The sequence below is a fragment of the Dendronephthya gigantea genome, unplaced genomic scaffold (genome assembly GCF_004324835.1).
Source record: "Dendronephthya gigantea isolate DGI-Jeju-01 unplaced genomic scaffold, DenGig_1.0 000150F, whole genome shotgun sequence".
In the NCBI taxonomy this organism is placed as follows: Eukaryota; Metazoa; Cnidaria; class Anthozoa; order Malacalcyonacea; family Nephtheidae; genus Dendronephthya; species Dendronephthya gigantea.
The window spans coordinates 493,905-512,517 of record NW_021163160.1 but is presented as its reverse complement, the minus strand read 5'-3'; the positions used below and the strand labels follow the sequence as shown (position 1 = coordinate 512,517).

At 35.8% G+C, this 18,613-nt stretch overlaps 3 protein-coding genes across 3 annotated transcripts; all 3 read right to left on the bottom strand.

The window, feature by feature from the left end:
• Window positions 1–1,439: 1,439 nt before the first annotated feature.
• Window positions 1,440–5,144, bottom strand: LOC114537129 (cytochrome P450 4V2-like). Its single transcript, XM_028558265.1, has 7 exons — window positions 5,138–5,144; window positions 4,529–4,596; window positions 4,228–4,330; window positions 3,636–3,709; window positions 3,143–3,209; window positions 2,404–2,616; window positions 1,440–1,603 (listed from the first exon to the last, which is right to left on the bottom strand). The coding sequence occupies exons 1-7, from the start codon at window positions 5,142–5,144 to the stop codon at window positions 1,440–1,442; spliced, it is 696 nt and encodes a 231-aa protein (XP_028414066.1).
• Window positions 5,145–5,732: 588 nt separating this feature from the next.
• LOC114537133 lies at window positions 5,733–7,083 on the bottom strand. Its single transcript, XM_028558267.1, has 4 exons — window positions 6,873–7,083; window positions 6,547–6,640; window positions 6,293–6,399; window positions 5,733–5,976 (listed from the first exon to the last, which is right to left on the bottom strand). Exons 1-4 carry the CDS (start codon window positions 6,993–6,995, stop codon window positions 5,800–5,802), a joined length of 501 nt encoding a protein of 166 aa, XP_028414068.1. The 5' UTR covers window positions 6,996–7,083; the 3' UTR covers window positions 5,733–5,799.
• Window positions 7,084–8,563: 1,480 nt separating this feature from the next.
• On the bottom strand, window positions 8,564–15,820 carry LOC114537128 (telomere repeats-binding bouquet formation protein 1-like). The gene is made up of 12 exons (XM_028558264.1): window positions 15,673–15,820; window positions 14,758–14,892; window positions 14,127–14,255; window positions 13,950–14,010; window positions 12,373–12,521; window positions 12,002–12,124; window positions 11,662–11,808; window positions 10,621–10,752; window positions 9,289–9,359; window positions 9,123–9,183; window positions 8,925–9,002; window positions 8,564–8,787 (listed from the first exon to the last, which is right to left on the bottom strand). The coding sequence occupies exons 1-12, from the start codon at window positions 15,818–15,820 to the stop codon at window positions 8,564–8,566; spliced, it is 1,458 nt and encodes a 485-aa protein (XP_028414065.1).
• Window positions 15,821–18,613: the final 2,793 nt, after the last annotated feature.

The window sequence follows — 18,613 nt, the reverse complement described above, 5'->3', positions numbered from 1 at the left end:
AAAGGTATACTATATAATTCCTAACTATAGTATTGTTTGCTGAATGATAATCACTTATGTTTAATTTTCCATCCGCTAAAGGTTAGTAAACAAATCATGCATTGCTTTATTCAGGTATAACAGGTGTATTGACTTTATATAAAAAATATACTAATAAGCATATACATGAATGATAAAATCGGATGAAACAATGTATAATGGTTTAAAAGTTAAGGCCTATTTTAAATGTTGCATTTGGCACTTCCATCAGTTCCATGCACTGATTTATACGTCTGGAATGCGGAAATTAAGACCTTTCATACCTGCATTGCGGGGTTATATTTGTTAATGCGTCGATCGTTAAGGTAAATGAGAAAGAGGAACCTTTCAGTTTGATAGGGCCGGTGTAAAACTTTCAACTTTAGTTTCAACGCTACCGCGTTTTTAGGAGTCAAACTGTGAATCTACTTGCGAAGGCCAAGCACATAAGTCATAATAGTGAAATAAGTATCTCAACTTCAGCAAATTGAATATGAAAAAATACCAAATTCTGAAGCATAAAGCCATCTCAAAACTAAAAATATAAGTATAGACCTAAAATAAAAATTTTCGATTTGTTTCTTTTTATATATTTATTTCGAAATATCTCAAATTGCTCGGTTTTGACTTTGTTGAGTTCTTTGAATAAAATACGCTAATGGCATTTTTTGCTGGCAGCATCGATGAGAACATACGGAATATATTATACAGGAGAACTTAGCATCAAATGTGGTATAACAACTGTCTAAAATAGACAAAAAACTTCTCGACGTTTCAACCTGAGGACCTTCGTCAGGAGAGTTATATACTATACTATATCCAGTTGTAAAGCCCAGTAATTTACACTGGGTTTATAAAATTTTGTTTCCCCAATTTCGTCTGCATTTGGGAATACCCTATACCAGATTAGTTCACACATAGCTAAATGCTAAGACATGCATGTATGTTGGTTTTAGCCGCAGCAATCGTTCATTTCTGTTCAACATAATCACGGATTTTCTATTGGGTGACTTTCATACCCAAAGATTTTTCACAATTTGACAGTTGCATTCATGCATAATTTGAATGAGTTCAATCTTAAATCTTTGGCCTAGTTATTAAAGCGTAGATGTTGGTATTTTATTAATTTTTAAGCACTCTTCAAGTTCAAAGCTGGAGAGGCTTAATAAGGAGAGAATTCTTACAAAAGCCAAAAAAACCTCGCCAAATATGACACTATTACGAAAACATTGTTTTATAATGCCTAATGTTTGAGTGTCGGATATTTCAGCCTAAATTTATAGAAATCGTTTGATGTGGACATTCAAATGTGAGCCAGGTTCAATCATCAGTTATCAATCCAGGTACATGAGAGTTCAGTGGGTCTAGGTCGACTGTAGAGGTCAGTAATTTCAAGTTTTGAAGAGCGGTATCGAACATGTTTAAAAAATTCTTGTTTCCAACTCGACCATAATACCACTTGTGAATTTCAGAATAATTTCAGCACTTTTCCTAATATCATCAGACGACTGAGTAGACTTGATATTAAAATGACGTATTATGGATGCTAATACTATTTTATCTTCCATCATAGCAAATCTTTGTCCTGCAACGAAAATACAAATTGATAAATATAGGTATCATGATGCGATGGTGAGTACAATAGTACGAATTTAATTAGTACGTTTAATAGTACGAGTGATGTTTGAAAATTTTGCAAAAATTGGACGAACTGCCGGGGCTAGTTTTTATTATTAACATAATTATTAGCATTCGTATAGCGTTTTAATACGAACTTTCGGGCGTAATTTTCAATGCAAACACGATAGTTTCTTGTAAAAATACAGTCCTGCCAGACTTGTATCCATTATTTTGTGCTTTGGACAGTATTTGCGTTTTCCTTTTTGGCCTTTTTCAGTTCATCTAAGACTGTTTAGATTGTATATGCAAATAACTTTCCGCCATTTTTTTATCTGGGCAAAATCATCAATTAATGATAATTGTACAGCAGTACAATTAATAAAATACTTGATGAATTAATCAGTATCCAGTAATTTTAGTACGCTAATAATAATAGCGATGATGAAGATTTAATTTGCATATATATCGATAAATGATAGAAAACTTTTCGTTCAATTCTAACGTTCTTTAGATATTTCACAAAAAATATATCCAGAGTCTATCCAGAACAGTAACATGTTTCAGTGTTAACGAAACACGTTGAACGTTTTTTTCTAAGCATCAATGTTTCAAGGCTAGGCTTCAAGGATTGATCTATATCATACTGTAACATGAATTCTTAGAAATAGCTAGAAATTTCATCATGTAATAACTACAGTGAAGCACGCAATCTGACTGGTTAATATGCACGGAATATGACTGTTCATATAATTATTTGTTACTCACCAATGCAGTTTCTTGGTCCAGCAGAAAAAGGAACATAGGCAAAAGGTTGTCTTCCAACGTTATTTTCTGAAAGAAATCTGTCAGGATTGAACGTATCTGGATCATCCCATACCTCAGGATTACGATGCAAACCTATTGAAGCCACAATAATGCTACATCCTTCAGGAACACGGACTTGAAAAATCTTATTTTTAGACTCTTTTAACCATGATGCTTTAACGAGATGAAGAAACGCTATAGCCGCCAGTGACGCTCTATGTGAACTAGAACGATAAATCGGTCGCCCTCTTGGAAGCTAATTTGAAGCCCTAATTATATAGGCACCAGTACTGGACCACTAGTCCAATTCCATTGTTTTTGTCTCCGCAACCGACCATCACGCTAACCAAAACAATAGAAAGAAACTGGCACCTGTGCCCAATTCAGCTTGAGATTATAGCTTCAAAGATAGCGGCCAAATATTCCATGCAGGGACTGTCAACAATTTTGAAAGGTTTTATATTATAGGTTGTTGCTTCACTCGTCGTTTATAATAGTGAATAAGTATCAGTTCAATCTAGAATTCCTAAATGCTCAACTTTTGAACCATTTCCTGTTATTTACTCAGCTCGATCACTGAGGGTTATGCAAGGTTAGAAATGAAGCTGAAATCATCTCACAAGATAAACTAGTTCATTCTCGGATTATTATAATTACCCAGCAGCGCTGCATGTCACTTTTCTTTGTAAAAAAATCTTACCGAATTTGCATTCCTCCGTCAATTCACGACCAAAGAGAGGTACAGATGGAAACAATCGCAATCCCTCCTATAATAGAAACCAATGCAAAGTGGCAAGGCTTGCACTGTTTGAATTGATTTTTTCCCCTTAAATTATACTCTATTAGTCGGTACTCTCAAACGTCAGTATTCCATTGCAAGTTTCCAATGACTCACAATATCGATCGTACCAGTTCGTGCCGGTAACGCTCGCGCGCATTTGAACACGAATCTAAATAGTATGGCCAATGGATTATCATATATAAAATTAATACAAATTGTTCCCTTACTAAATATTTTAGTAACATTAGAATGGTTTATTTCGGTGTTTTTTATGCTAAATTCATTTCTGCAAAAGAAAGAACATTTTCATTCGGTAAAAGATGGACTTTTCCATTCAACTCACTGATTCAACTCGGCTTCGCTATTCAATCACCTCATGAAAACATTCATTATTAGTATAATTATATCTCACCTTCACGACACATTCCAGATAACTCAAGTCCTTCAGTTTTTCAGGGTTTATTTTTCCATCAGCCGGTAAAGATTCTACAAAATACCATCACTGATTGTTCGTCAAAATATTACTTAAGATGTGTTCACGCCTGCTATTTTCCTGAAAATTTGGTTGCATGCGCATTTCTTCTTTTCATTGTGTACGAGAGTGTAGATTCGTTCAGGTCAATCTTGAGTGTTAAAATTTTTGCGCCATACCGTAGCTACTAAGTCGAGACTGCTGTGACGTGGTACAACTTCAAAAGGGTACTTTATATAAACGAATTTATTGTTGAAATTGCTGGTGACGGTTTTTCATACAAAATAGGGAAAATTATAATATTGGTATAACCAATTTCGTGGAAAAATAGGTTTCTTGTAAACGTTGATCAACCAGACTTTAAAACCATCGCTTTGTTGTCATTTTTATTTTTCATACTCTGGATCAACCTCGTACCCAGAGAGCGTAGGTAACAAAACCCTGGGTACGAGATTGATTTCGGATATTCTTAGGCGATCATTGTAACAAAATTTTAGGAGAAACACCCAGAGAAAAGAAATTGCGAACTTACCGTACCAAATATCTACTTCCTGTTGCAAGCGTGATTGAACATCAGGATAAATACTACGAAGATAAATGATCCATTGTAATGAAGCTGCTGTTGTGTCGTGACCCTGCAAGGAAAGACTGTTCACTTAGGGTGTCGCTATCTTAAGTTGATACAGTTGTTCATGAAAGGCTTCGCTTTAGGAAAAAAATATAGATTCCTAACCGAGGTTAGATATTGTTAATATTACAGCCAATCAGAATTCAGAAAAGGCTCCGTCTCCGCCAGCTGGTGATTTGTAAAAAAATCAATCAAGTCAAAGTACCTCAAACATGAATGTATCGACCTCTTCTCTGACGCCCTCCTTCGTTATATTTCCCTGATCATATTCCTCTAATCACTCATCAGGTATTCGATACGACAGGCTTCGGGGGCCTAATACTAATATAGTCGCACACTAAAAATAATATATAAAAATACAAATTGTATATGTATATCGGTAAAATAATAAACGTATCGGTAGGCATTACATCTTTACTAACGTCAATAAAGTTGTTGGCATCTTGTTATCTTTATTTGCAAAAAATAACAATTTTCCTCGCTCATGAATTATGCTTCACATACTTCGGTCGAAACGGGAAAACAAATGGTATGGCTTGCCAATCCTCAGCTCTTGCTTACGAATAAACGCTCCGGAACTAGAAATAAGAAAAGAAAAAAGATGCGCATCCCGTCACATGATAACCAACTTCCAATAAAACCGCCGAGCCCCGTGTTTGAACGTACTACCAACAAACAGAGAAGATAAGAAGGATCGGGAAACCAAACTCTAGAAGTTCAGGGTGGGCCCATATTATTATATTTCTCCCTCTGTTTGCTTGCATAATCATAACAGACCTCCCAACTCCCAAGGCCTTTGTGTAATTTGAATTACTTAACATTTATTACCTAACGCTGAGGGAAACAGTGTGTTTTGTGCTAAATAAAAATAAACCGGAGGCCAAAGAAGAGCCAATTCCTAAACAGTGTCTGTATAGATTAGAATATGAAATAATATAAAGTTAACTTCAAAAACAGTAGAAAAATTCTTTATCATAAAAAATATACATGTTCGCCACTTCCCTGTGATTTCCCAAGGAAAAGCATAGGAATGCGCATCAAATTTCATCATTTGTTCAAGGGAAAATTATGAAATTTGAAGCCTTCTCGTGTTGATCACGCTTAATCATTTAGATTTGAAGCCCTTTACGCGTGGACCTCTTGTCCAATAGGAAAGCACTAGGTATAATTATAACAATAGTATTTGTTAACATAATGAGCGAATTTAGCAAAAACATTTTATATAATTCGACAAATTAGCACACAGTCAACCTTAAACTATTCTAAACTTGTATTAATAGAGTATATAGATACCAACATTTTTTAAGCTTATACAGCATTGTTGAGATTTGAGCGTTGAAAATTTTCAATATTTCAATTCACCTGCTATATCAGGCAACTTATATAAATAATTTCAAATCATAGTCATCACATTAAGATGGAAGCGAAATTGCAAAAAAAACACCTTCTCTTGAAATCCTAGGATATATTTTATCCTCATTTTAACATATTTCGCCATTTGTCTTTCAGGTTTTGCGGAGTCCTTTGCGGCATAAAACTGTAATGATTCAAAATCTTTTTCCATTGAAAGCCATATTTAGAAACGCCGTCCTTGAGGTTTTCCTCTTCTTGGACAGTGAACGGACATCGTTTCTTTGGCTTATAGCAAGTAGCCTGGAAAACACACACAGATTTAGTAAATTCACAATGTTTAGCTGTGAAAACACTCATGAACAACATAAAACAGTAACGAAAGATAATAAACTATTACGTCGAGAAAAAATAAAATAATTACAGACGCTCTGAAAAGCACCTACAAGTTAGTTTTGCTTCTTAATTAATCGTGTTTAAATTTGCAAATTGGATGGGAGCATATGAACACGTCTGTTCACAACAAATTAGACAAATTGCGAAAATTGAATGTAAAGATTTGCATATCCTGGTTTAAGTTAGCCGTGTTTTGAACAACTGCCCCAGAAATAAAACTTACCTGCATTAAACTTGTGTATTTCTGTTTCAACGTTTTTGCAGACCTTTTCGTACTAAACTCGCAATATCTCTCAATGATACTGAATCTAGGCCCGTATTTGTCCACGCCTGTTAACGATGGACACAATAATGTATAACGATGGACATAAATTATTTGAAAAAACTAGGCCAATAAATTGAAAGAAGCAGCGCTAAGGGCTGTTTCCCACTGTCTGTTCATCAGCGTAAACGGTAAACATTGCAACGACTACTAACCTTCTTTGAGAATTTCAATTTCGCGTGCAGTAAAAGGTTTTTTGGTGGGCCTTGAACTGTTCTTTTGTTCATCGGGTTTTACCCTGTTTGCTATCTAAAAAATACATCTGCCATTGATTTCATACTCGAATACCAAATACAAATTTTTCCAAAATACAACCTGTAACGTTGCTATTAAAGCATTTTGAATTTAAAATTAATTTGAATTTATTCTACCTAACCCTAGATCTGGCACTGCGCAAAAATACCTAAACAACTATACAGTAGTGCACTCAAACGTATGCTTCCTACTGACATGTCTAACGAATAACTGCGTCATATCCTACCTCTCTGGGGAAGCCTTCACAGCGCACGTTAACCTTTGGAGACGACACGAAGTCGAAATCTGGTGACCGTTTTTTTGTTTCTTTAAATTTTTTGTATCTTTGAAGAGCAGATACCACTTCCATAACAAACAAACGATGTTCAGTACACGTGTTGATGCTACGTCGTATACTACTGAGATAATTATGGCTGTTTACTTTAGCGAAGTCCACGCGACATCCCAGACATTTACGGCAGATCTAAAATAAAAATAACCTTTTTTATTTCAATTCTGCAGAAACCAAAATAATAAGAACGGAAATGTACTGATTATGCGAAAAAATGGAAATGGAACTTAAAAGGTGTGAATGTATCAAAATCAGGGAATCTGTGGAATAAAAATAATTAACAATAAGATTATTAACACGGTGATTTTCACACAAATTCGTATTTAACTCAATTTTAGAATTGCTAAAATATTATGCAGCAAAACTATCAGTAGAGTGTTTCCTCAAGCATTCCTTTTAAAGTAGGGCGTCTTTAGGTATCGCGCAAACATTTTCAAGCTTATCATCAGGGCCCAGGGGACAAGAACAAAATCAATTTCACGGGTGGCATACTTCAATAGTTCGCTTCTTTTTTGATCTATAATGCTATCACTGGGTCTATATAATTACGGGCTTTTTAATAGCCTTAAGGCCAATAAAAACATCTAAAAGAATAATTGCAACAAGAAAGTGGCATTTATTAATACCGTTAAGGAGAAGAGATCGTATTAATTCATTAAATTTACCCCATTTTTGTTGCGTTCAAACAACAAAGGCTTTTTTCTTTTTTTCCTGGGTGGGAAAGGTGCTTTCAATACCACGTCATGTACTGGTATATCAACATCGACAGACTTATCAACTGGAGATTCAGAAGGAATTTCTTGACCAGGGGAAGGAGAATCTTCATGATCAGATTCTGACAGTCGAAGCTGTCGTTTTGAACTTTTTTCGTTGTTTCTTTTCTCGTTGGCCGTTGTTATGAACGGCCTCTTGCTAGCTCTGCTGTTGATCATTTCTATATTTGAAATAATAATGAACAGCGTTGTTTACATTCGATGGATTGAGAGAAAAAACGATTTGGCAGTTTTTATGCTAGATTTACTAGAGAGTTAATTCGATTTTTCTCCTTATTAGGTATGTAAAAGCAAAGCAGAAAAATCATGGGGTTATATTTTTCCATAAAAAAGATTTTTTCGATGAAAAAAATCCAAGAAAGATTTAAACGTTGATTCTGATGTTTGAATGATTTTATTAAGTAGCTACGCTAATTTAATTTTGTACGCGTGATGCATGGACGCACGAAAAATAAATAAATATATTTCCAGAACACAAAAGAACATAACATGGTTCTTGGAGAGATGTTGATAACTCACCTGTCTTCTGATTTTTAGGAGTTTCACCGCAACGAATGTTTGCAACTTTTTCGCAATTGCTATCACCATTGCTGTCAACGTCTTTATTCGAAAAAATCATGCAAGAACGCGTTGTAGTGTTCATCATATCCATTAAACGATCAATTCGATTGTCACTGACTGACTTTTGTTCCTACAAGGATAATATGAAACTAAAAACCTTCTATTATCTCATGTCTAGCTACAGTTAAAAGCACACTTATCGTGTATTACTAAGCTATAGAAACAATGCTAAATTAATCAAAAAAAGTATTTTCAAGTTAATTGCAATACTCTTCTCACCGCTGTAAATACACAGAGTTCTTTAAAAGAACGGACTTCATTCGTTAAATCTTGAATCCGGTTAACTATCATATCAGTTTGTCCAGATGGCATTATGTCTCTGTTTTCTATAACATTACTTTCACAACCATTACTACTTCCATTCTCCACATTTGTAACATCTACTTCACCTTCACCTTCTATATTCTGTTTTCCATCTAGCAGGAAAAAAATATTGCATGAAATGTGCCCTTGCCAACAACTATTATACCTATTTACCACTTCGGTATTCGTACTGGCACCTTAATAACAGTTTTCCCTACATTGTCACAGGCGATTAAATACGACAGCTTACTTTCCACTCGAAGAAAGTTATCTGGCGCTATCTGTATTTTTTTTAAGACGTCATCCATACACTCCGGAATCGTTATTTCTGAAGAAATGAATGAGATATTTAATAATGCACCAAATCCTTCCTAAGCACAATTCCTTTAAAACCGATGTGATTGAAAATTTTTATTATCAGAAAACAGGTGTCGTTTAAAAAACTTACTGGTTTGCTCTAAGTACGTTTGCAAAACACATAAAGCGGACTTTTGTAACTCTTCACAATTCTAGAAAATTCGAAGGGACTCAAATACAACATAGTCAAAAAAATGAATAAAGTGTCTAAGGTGACATTCAACATTCAGCAAGAGTCCTTGCCACACGCAACCTACCTGATTTTCGGTTAACACCTTCACTACCGTAAGCATCCCATCATTCGTTAAAAACTGTTTGCAACTTGAGTCTGGAAAGAAACGTGCCAACATCTTTACTACGAAAACCGTTGTAACGCTACTTACTGTTTATCGAGATTCGCGATACAACTGTTTTCGCAGTAATAAAAACGTTTTCCACGCTACACTTGGTTTTACACTTAAGGCCGGCGCACACTAGAGCTATGTGCTTAGCAAAAAGTCATTCGTGGCCATTGGCGTAAGGCAGTTGCTCTCGTGTGCGGGCGACTTTTCCGGCGACTTTGGTCATTCGTGCCACTTACGGCAAATATTTAGCATGTTTGATAATTTCTGCCTCGTGTGCCAAAATCTTTCCGTGTGCGGCAAAATAAAAGCAATCTGCTTATGGATTGTCTTAACAGCGCATGCGTAATATACGAAAGTAAATATCTAAGATGGCGGACAGATTGCAAAAACAAAATTATGGATGAAAGTGAAGACGAAGAGGTGTTGTTATTTTTGTTGCTGTTCCGTCGGACTAGACTAGAATTCCGGTTTAAACACCGTTATCCAAGTGCTATTATTTATATTACCTGATTGAGAAAGCTTAATTACTAGCTATTTCTGCAATAGCGCATTCCCGTTTCTCTCTGTTTCTAAAATCTGTAGAATTAACATCGTATAAACACCTGTATTCTGGCCAAAGATCAACCAGTTTGTCTTCCAATAGGGCCTCAGCCACCAATTCGTTTTGCTTTGTTTGCACCGCTATCTTGGATGTTTACTTTCGTATATTACGCATGCGCTGTTAAGACAATCCATAAGCAGATAGCTTTCAGTTTGCCGCACACGGAAAGATTTTGGAACGCGAGGCAGAAATTATCAAACATGCTAGATATTTGCCGTAAGTGTCACGAATGACCAAAGTCGCCGGAAAAGTCGCCCGCACACGGGAGCAACTGGCTTACGCCAATGCCGCGAATGACTTTTTGTTAGGTAAGAAAGTAGCTCTAGTGTGCGCCGGCCTTTATTAAAGAGTCGTCTTGGGGTGCTGCTTTTTTTGCATGCTCATTTTATTTCAGCAGTATTATGACACACTGCTTACAGTTTAAAATTTTCTAGGGCTTTTAGCTGATGGAAAATTGGTTTTACCTGACAGGAGTTTTACATGCCTACATATACGACTTAACGGTGGACTTAGCAGTGGAAAGATTCTGCAGCTATATATCAAACCGAACATTCTTGCACGTGCTTGATCGATGCTGGTGCACTAATCTGGACACTGGGTCTTCGTTTTTGGACGCACCAGACTTCCATTCTAAATCCACTTACCACATCCTTCAATACACGCAGAAAGTGTTATCAAACACTGTATTTTAAACTTGGGAGATGCAAAACAAAGCTGAAGTGATTGCAAAAGGAGGGGAACAATTTCCATTTCCGCTATACTGTCGCGACACATGTCTATCAAGATATAAAAAGATATTGCACCTTCTCTTAAGTAGCAATTGTTGCACTCTTACCGAAAAAATCCAGTACCAACAGTATCCGAAAGGGGCATTCTACAATATTGGTTCCGTCTACAGTTTCGCTACTCGGATCCGCCCGACGGATTTCTTTTGTAAGTGCGATAGTTTGCAATAGCAATCCGTTGGGCAGAACTGAATATGGAGTTTTTGCAGCGACTACGAGTACGAGTACGAGACCCGTCATTCTTGCGCGTTGTTTGCATGCTTACACTATCAGCACAAACTCATAGTCGTTGTGCTTTCGAGTTTCGAGTACGAAATTTGCCAAAAAACTCGTACTCAAAAACCAAGCGACTATCGCCTGTATTCAAAAAGCTCACTCACACTCACACTCATCGAGTGTGGCATATGAATTTTGTTAATTCTGGCAAATGAGAAAGTTTTCTTTCAATAGATGGAAAGATATAAGGTAAATCAGTGAAAATCAAGCCCCTTTTCGGCTGGAAATACCGCCATTGAAACGTGATGAGAAGATTAGGATCTCCCACTCAATGAGTTTGAGTGTGAGTGAGCTTTTAGAATACAGGCGTACGAGTTTTGGCTGATGACGTAAGCAAACAAGGCGCGAGAGTGACGAATCTCGTCCCCGCAGTCGCTGCTAAAAAACTCCCCAATATATGAATATTCACCCCCCCCCCACACACACACACAATTATTGTTCTAGTTACGCCCCTGATCAGTCGGAAAAAAAATTAATAAAGTAATTGATAGCTACTGTTAAGTCGACGCAGTATCACGAGTATATATATATATATATATATATATATATATATATATATATATATATATATATAATATATATATAATATATATATATATATATATTATGAAATTTTTAGCGTACCATTGTCACGCACAGCTGCATCTATTGTCAATATCAAGATCTGAAGAACAGTGGAAGGTATTTGGCCACCAGCAAGCAGGTCTTCTCGAAATATATCATATAATACCCTTATACCTCCTACCAGACGAAAATTGACTTGACAACGACCTAAAGGAGAGCGTTTTTCAAGGCAACACTGAATTGGTTTAAATTATGACTCTATATGAGGCCAACTGGAGAAGAAAGGGGGGATTTATTTAAAAAATGGCGAGCATTGGGAATAATTAGACAAAAAAGTACAACGACTTCACAAGTGCAATTAATATTTAAGACTACAGGAATTTTGAATTTTTATACTTACTATTATTTACTAAACAATTTGTCAGAAATGTGAGGGTACTGGTTTGTATACGTGGATAATCGGAATTCCTTAGATAAGCCACAGCAGCAGGAAACGCTGACGAACATAGAAATTGGTTGTCATCTTCAATTAAAAAAAAACTGTGTTATAAAATGATTAAAACTGCAACCATTCGATGATAATTGGAAGTATTTTCACATTAAAAGATTTCCTAATCGAATAAAACTTTAAAATTTCTCTTCGTGACAATTCTCCCTATTTGCACATCCGAAAATTATACGCTCATTCACCTACAGTATAAATTATAAAAAAATAAGAAAATTGCACAAAAAATCGCAGCAAAACAAAAACGATAGAAATTAAATGCATACTGTTTTGTGGGTTATAAACACAAACAGACAAGGCATGTGTCGCTGTTTGCCAGAGGTTCATCAGAGCTTCATTTTCTTGGCAATTTGATGAAAGGTATTCCCCTAGTCTATTCGGAAGGCGTGGAGAATGCGATGGAGAACGAACATCCCTGGAAAAAACCACAGTCAATTGTTCTTGAAATACTTAAGTGGAAGTCAAGTCCGTGAACAAACGGTTTGTTAACATTTTGAATATCTATACTGTTTTAAAATACGTACGCTTTGTTATATGTAGCTAATTCTGTTTTAGGTTCGCTGCGCTTTTAAATGAACGTATATTAAAGCGCATGTGCAGAAAAACTTGTGAACGTGCAAAATTTAGGCCAAATTATTGTAGAGAGGGCCCTCCTTTGTTATGAGCAGAAGCGATGCGCAGATTTATCACCAAATAGAATTGATCAAAAAGACATGAATCCAGTGAATATATAATCTCCGAGGTTACTGATCTTTAAAGTACATAGACTGACGTCTATCACTTGGTTTTCCTTCATTCCTTGCAATTCATTCATGCCTTGATCATGCAGAGTTGCAAAAAAGCTGCGGGTACGCGGGTGCCACCCGGAGGAAGGTTTGCTTTGAATGAGGTTTGTGAGGAAGGTGCAAAGTTGAACACCCTATTTGATCACATGCATGTAACAAAAAAACAAATATTTCTTTCTGCCGGTTGCCATTTGACTCAGTAACGTAACGTCATTTTGAGGAAGATTTTCACAACTTGAAATCCTACCGGAGGAAGGATGAACTCTTTTTGCAACTCTGTGATCATGATTCGGAAAAACAGTTGATCGAGAGGATTTATCAACGAAGATATGAGGTGATTGCTCTCTTCTAAAATCATCTTGCTTCGTAGTTCATCGCTTGAACTAATTTACCGTCCATATTTGCTTTATATACAACCTGGACCTAGTTGTGCCTCGGTGATAAGATGCTCTTGTTTTTAAACCTCGTTTTTCTCTCTCCACAAATGCCCAATTTTTCCCAAACTAAGAGAGTAAGTGTTTTTAAGAACAATCTATGTACACTATTTTGGTAGTTTGAAGATCTAGATGTATCTCAAACTTTCAAAAAAAAAATCGAAAAAACGCGCGGATTTTCTGTCATCTTTGTGTTTGCTTCAATCTGATTTCGTAACGGCAGCATTTTTTTTAAATCTGATTACAAATTTGGGAAATTCAGTCGCGATCCTTCGGGTTTACGTCTATTTTACGAAGCTAGTGCAAGATTTATTATTATGAAAACTTCATAGATTTAAAAATGTTTATTTTTCACAAGAGTGGGTCTACTTGCAAACTGAGCACAAAGTCGGCTTGAACCCCCTCCCCCCTCCCTGAGTTATCGTTCCACTTGTATTAGAGTTCACTGGAAAATATACGGCTGTTGCTAATTGGTATGACTACTTTCTTTCATGTTATCGTTTTACCGAGGCGCGGGGTTTCTGCATGCATGTTCTCTAGTTCGCTGCATGAATCACTAATTTGCTAAGAGTTGTGTTAACAATCTGTTTCTACAGAGTATAGCTATATGGGAATAAAACTTACTTGAAAAGGTAACGTAATGTTTCAACGCATTTTGTCTGCCTCGCCAGATTCTGACCTTTCTCTGGAATAGAAAAAAAGAATTGAAGAAGTATTGGTATACGACTGATGAGAATTCTACCGCATTTGATCCTACTTCGTGTTGCCATAAATCATCATCAACATTCTACTTAGGCCTACCGTTGTTTTTAATTAGACAAATCAGTAAGTAACTAGAGAGTGTTTGCAATCTTATCGACGATTTCATCAACAAAAATTTCTTCAGTACACAAAAGATCTTTTGCGTGCACAATACTTGTCGGGCGCCAGCTGAAATTACAAGAACAGAGATGAAACGTGAATATTCCTGAATGAAAACCTCGACAATCAAAGTAATTTTGAGCTTGACCTGTTTGTAACTCAGAGCAGCACCATCGCAATATTAATTCACCTGATTTATACACAATAATCTATGAAAGAATTTAGCTAATTCATTGCTTTCATATTTATTTTAACCCCGTAAGCTCTTTTACTCAACCCTTTAGAGAAAAGAGAGGGATTCGAATAGTTCCCTGGGTCAATTTTCATATTAAAATCTGAATCTATTAACAAAGTTGATCTTAACAATCCCTAACTAAAGCCTCCCCTGACACTAATACTATCTTTTATATTAATCATTACCAGACCCTCAATAATCCTAGGAAAACCATATAATTGTCAGATTATTATAATATTATAGGCCAAAGCTAATACGGTACATGCAAGAACTACATAATAATGTCCTTAGTCTCAAAACTATTGCACGTTTAACATGGACAGCATATGTTATTACCATTATTTTCACAAGCGGCGCACAATGCATGTAGAGAAGCCTCTCTAAGCGAGTTTGGTTGGTCGTCAGGGGATATCAGTATCTTTAAGATGTGTTCTAAACCATTCGTATGAACCAAGAAGCTCGATGTATTGTCTAGAAAGAACCAAACCAGCAAACTATAGCCATTACATTCTATTGTTATATACCTAGTGTCACAATTCATTTTTTCTGTTTTCCTCAGATGATCCACGCGTGGAGGGCTTTAAATGTTCGCCATGATTACGCGTGATCAACACGAACGGGCATCAAATTTCATAATTTTTCCTAGGGCAAATTATGAAATTTCATGCCTGTTGCTAGGAAAGTTTTTGAAGTTAACTTTATATTGTTTCATATTCTAATCTATACAGGTCTAGGAATCTTCTTTGGTTTATTTTCATTTTGACACTAGATATAACAACAAATATATCACATAGTTACTGACACTTCGGGAAAGCAGTGCGTTTTGTTGACCCTCGGCCGGAGGTCTTGCTAAAGGAAATTTGTAAATAATAATTTGAACTTCAAAAATAACAACGTAAGTAGGAGTGTAGAAACCTGGACGGTGGAGCATTAGGCCTACAGGGCAAGCGTCTCATGCACAGAAATAGAACGTCATATAACAATCAAGAAATTCTGAGAAATAACAGGAGGTGGCCGTGCCAATAGCATTAACACGTGAGCATCTAGATCACTGCCACATTCCAAAAGAGACGTTATAACGTACGCTTGATTTTCGCAACAAAGATCTGCTAGACCTACTATCTATATTTCTAAACGATAATTAAAAAAATACCACGTGTGCTTTCTTGTAAATCTTTCATGCATATCTGGCTATTGCACGTCTAAATAAAAAGACAACTAAAAAATACACTGCAAATGCAGCAATCTTACCACTGGTCCGAAATATAGATGCCATGGTCTTTAGAGCTTGCTCCTGAAATTCTAAATCTTCCTGTCGGTATTTAATACTCTCAATCAATAATTTTAAATCATCCAATGCAACTGTATCAGCTTCCATTCTTTCGTCATGATCATCCATAGAAACTCAAAACCTGAACAAAATATTTATCTGTAAAACTATACAGTATATAGGAGTCACTAAAAACCAGTACGCCTCGGAGCAATGACCTGAAGGAAAATACTGATTAATAGTGATGTACAGGGCCATTTGTCCGTAGGGCGTCTAACTGGAACGGCAGATAGGTTGAAAATGAAAAACAAAATTGACATCCATTATTTGAATAACTGAGCTAGCTGAAATATTTCAAGGTAAATAGTTTAATTTTCAATGAAAGTACATATTATTTAGCGCAAAAGAATGAAAAGATGCAGGTTCAGTCTGCCCTTTGAAACCCGAGGTGGCCCATGCCAAAGACTTTTACCGTGCTAGTTTGTGTCACTGAAAGTGGCCAGTCACCAAACTGAAGCATATATGGGGGGAAATTAAGGTGCTGCGCGGGATCTCACCATGACCTTTTTTTCCGAATAGACGCAGCCCCTACCCTCCTCCCCCCTAATCAAAAGTTCTTTCGACGCCTGTTCAGTCTTTCACAAGATGTACATATGAGTTTGTAAACATTAATTGGCTTATTCATACACTGTTTAAGCTCCACACCTTACGAACAACCGGACCCTGATATTTGTATATCATGTGTCTGTAACAGCACTGTGACGGAATATCAGTAGACAGTGTTGTAGCCCACATTGTCACATTTTTTCATAAAATATCATATGGGCAAAATATTGGTCATACAAAACTTTTTAATTAACAGAACATTTTAACGGAGTGTTTGAGAATTTTACCTGTTAAGAATTCCTCTTTTAACTGCTTAGTTAATTGTCAAATCAGTGGATCTAAATTATTTGCACATACAGTATTCACAGTGTCCAGCAATAAAGGCTTTGCTTCAGCACATGCAGCTGGGTTATATAGGGATGTATTTGGTGCAGAATAAAATTAAAAATTAAAATTACTCTTATCCCTATGCGTTTATCATGATCATGCATGTCTAGATGAGGCATCAGTTAATTCAGTTTGAATATAAATTGAAGAAAAAAATTAAGGCAACTTAATCCGGGCAAAAGGCCTTGGTTAAAGATAAAAAATCTAGCTCTGCATGTATAATTAATACATTTAGTGTTCCAGGAATTGAGTAATAATTAAGTAAAATTTTGTGAACTCACCATACATGCAAAATACAAGTACATTTTTCAGTTTATCCATAAATGTTGGGGCCGCAGAAGATCATTACAGTAAGTGGGGGGGGGGCAAATATTCATATATTAATTTTTCAGGGGGCATGTTAATTGTATAAAAGACTAGTTAATTTTTAACTGTAGTTAAGGACAGAATTGTCCAATCAGAGTTATGTATTTCTGAGTTGACTATAGGATTTAACTATGCAAAGTGTAGTGTTGAAGGGTTTATACAACCCGCCCCAGCAGTATATATTAGTTTCTTTTTAATTTAATTGATTGAAGGGTTTTATAGTATGTCTGTTAACATGAATATATGCCCCCTCCCCTTAACAATCTTTCCTAGCCCCTGCATAAATGTATATTATCCTAAAGTGGGACCTCATATACTTTTCAGCTAAGTCACTTGTTCAAAGATTTACTGGTATGTCCTAGCTGATTTACTGGTAAATCATTACTATAGGTAATATAAACAAATTTGCTGATTATATAGTCTAAAACAAAATTCCTTTTGTTGCTAGGGTTACAAATGTACAAGGAATTCTCTAAGGCACCTGGGGATTGAATCACAACTCATTGCATATGTACACTGGAAATTACATGCAAGATTCATAGAATTTTTATAAATGTATACTCTTTTGGGATTTGGGATGAAACATATGTACAGTACTCATGGCAGAAGTTTGTCAGTAAAATTAAATTATTCTTATACTGGCTCCAGGTATATCCAGGTATGCAATCAAGATTATAATGTATCCAGGATCTGGCTGGCTCAAGATAAGTACATGCATTCTAAACAAATTTTTCAAGGTAAAATATTTGTAGTACAACTGGTTGTACATATTTAGAAAGAGACCGGTAATAAACACCACAAGAGAATACAATAATTACAAGGCCATGCAGGTTTATAATAATTACATGCACATTAAATTGGCTGCCATATAATGAATAATTCAGGTTATATATAAAGTGCTATAGTACTATACCCTGTAAGTACTACAATACTGGCCAAATTCTGCCAGTTATAACAACCAAAGAAAACTTTTGCTTCAGGACATGCGACCTAGCTAAAAATTGAAAATTCCTAGCTTCAGATATAAACTCAGTACTTGTCATAAAATGAGTTTATTGCCTGGAGAAAGCATATTTTAATTTTACAGTGTTTGAATTCGCTCTGAGTAAGGCATATAAAGCATTTGACAAGATTTTTAAATACGAAACAACAAATTTTTATCTATAATAACGTTTATAAATTAAAAGATCCTTTGTTTACAAAATGATTTTGTTCCGAATATAACACTAAAACCATCCTAATTAAACAGAATGTATAAAATTAAGGTATAATATACTGAAAGAAGTACTTGAAAAGAAAAAGCGAAACAAAGTTGTATTAAAAACAATTGAAAAAATACAAATAAATTTGCATACCTTGAATCGTTCTTAAATTCTTGGGAAAAGGATATACAAATTCCCGCCAAAACTAAAGTCACGTGACTGGCAGCGCTAGTTCTTGTTGAGCCCAGGGCGCTATATAAGTGCCGGACTCACCCTCCGGTACACGCGAGCCCACGTATTGTTAGTATTGTTTATAGCAACAACAGTAAATACCTAAACACTGTATAAAATATGGAGACGC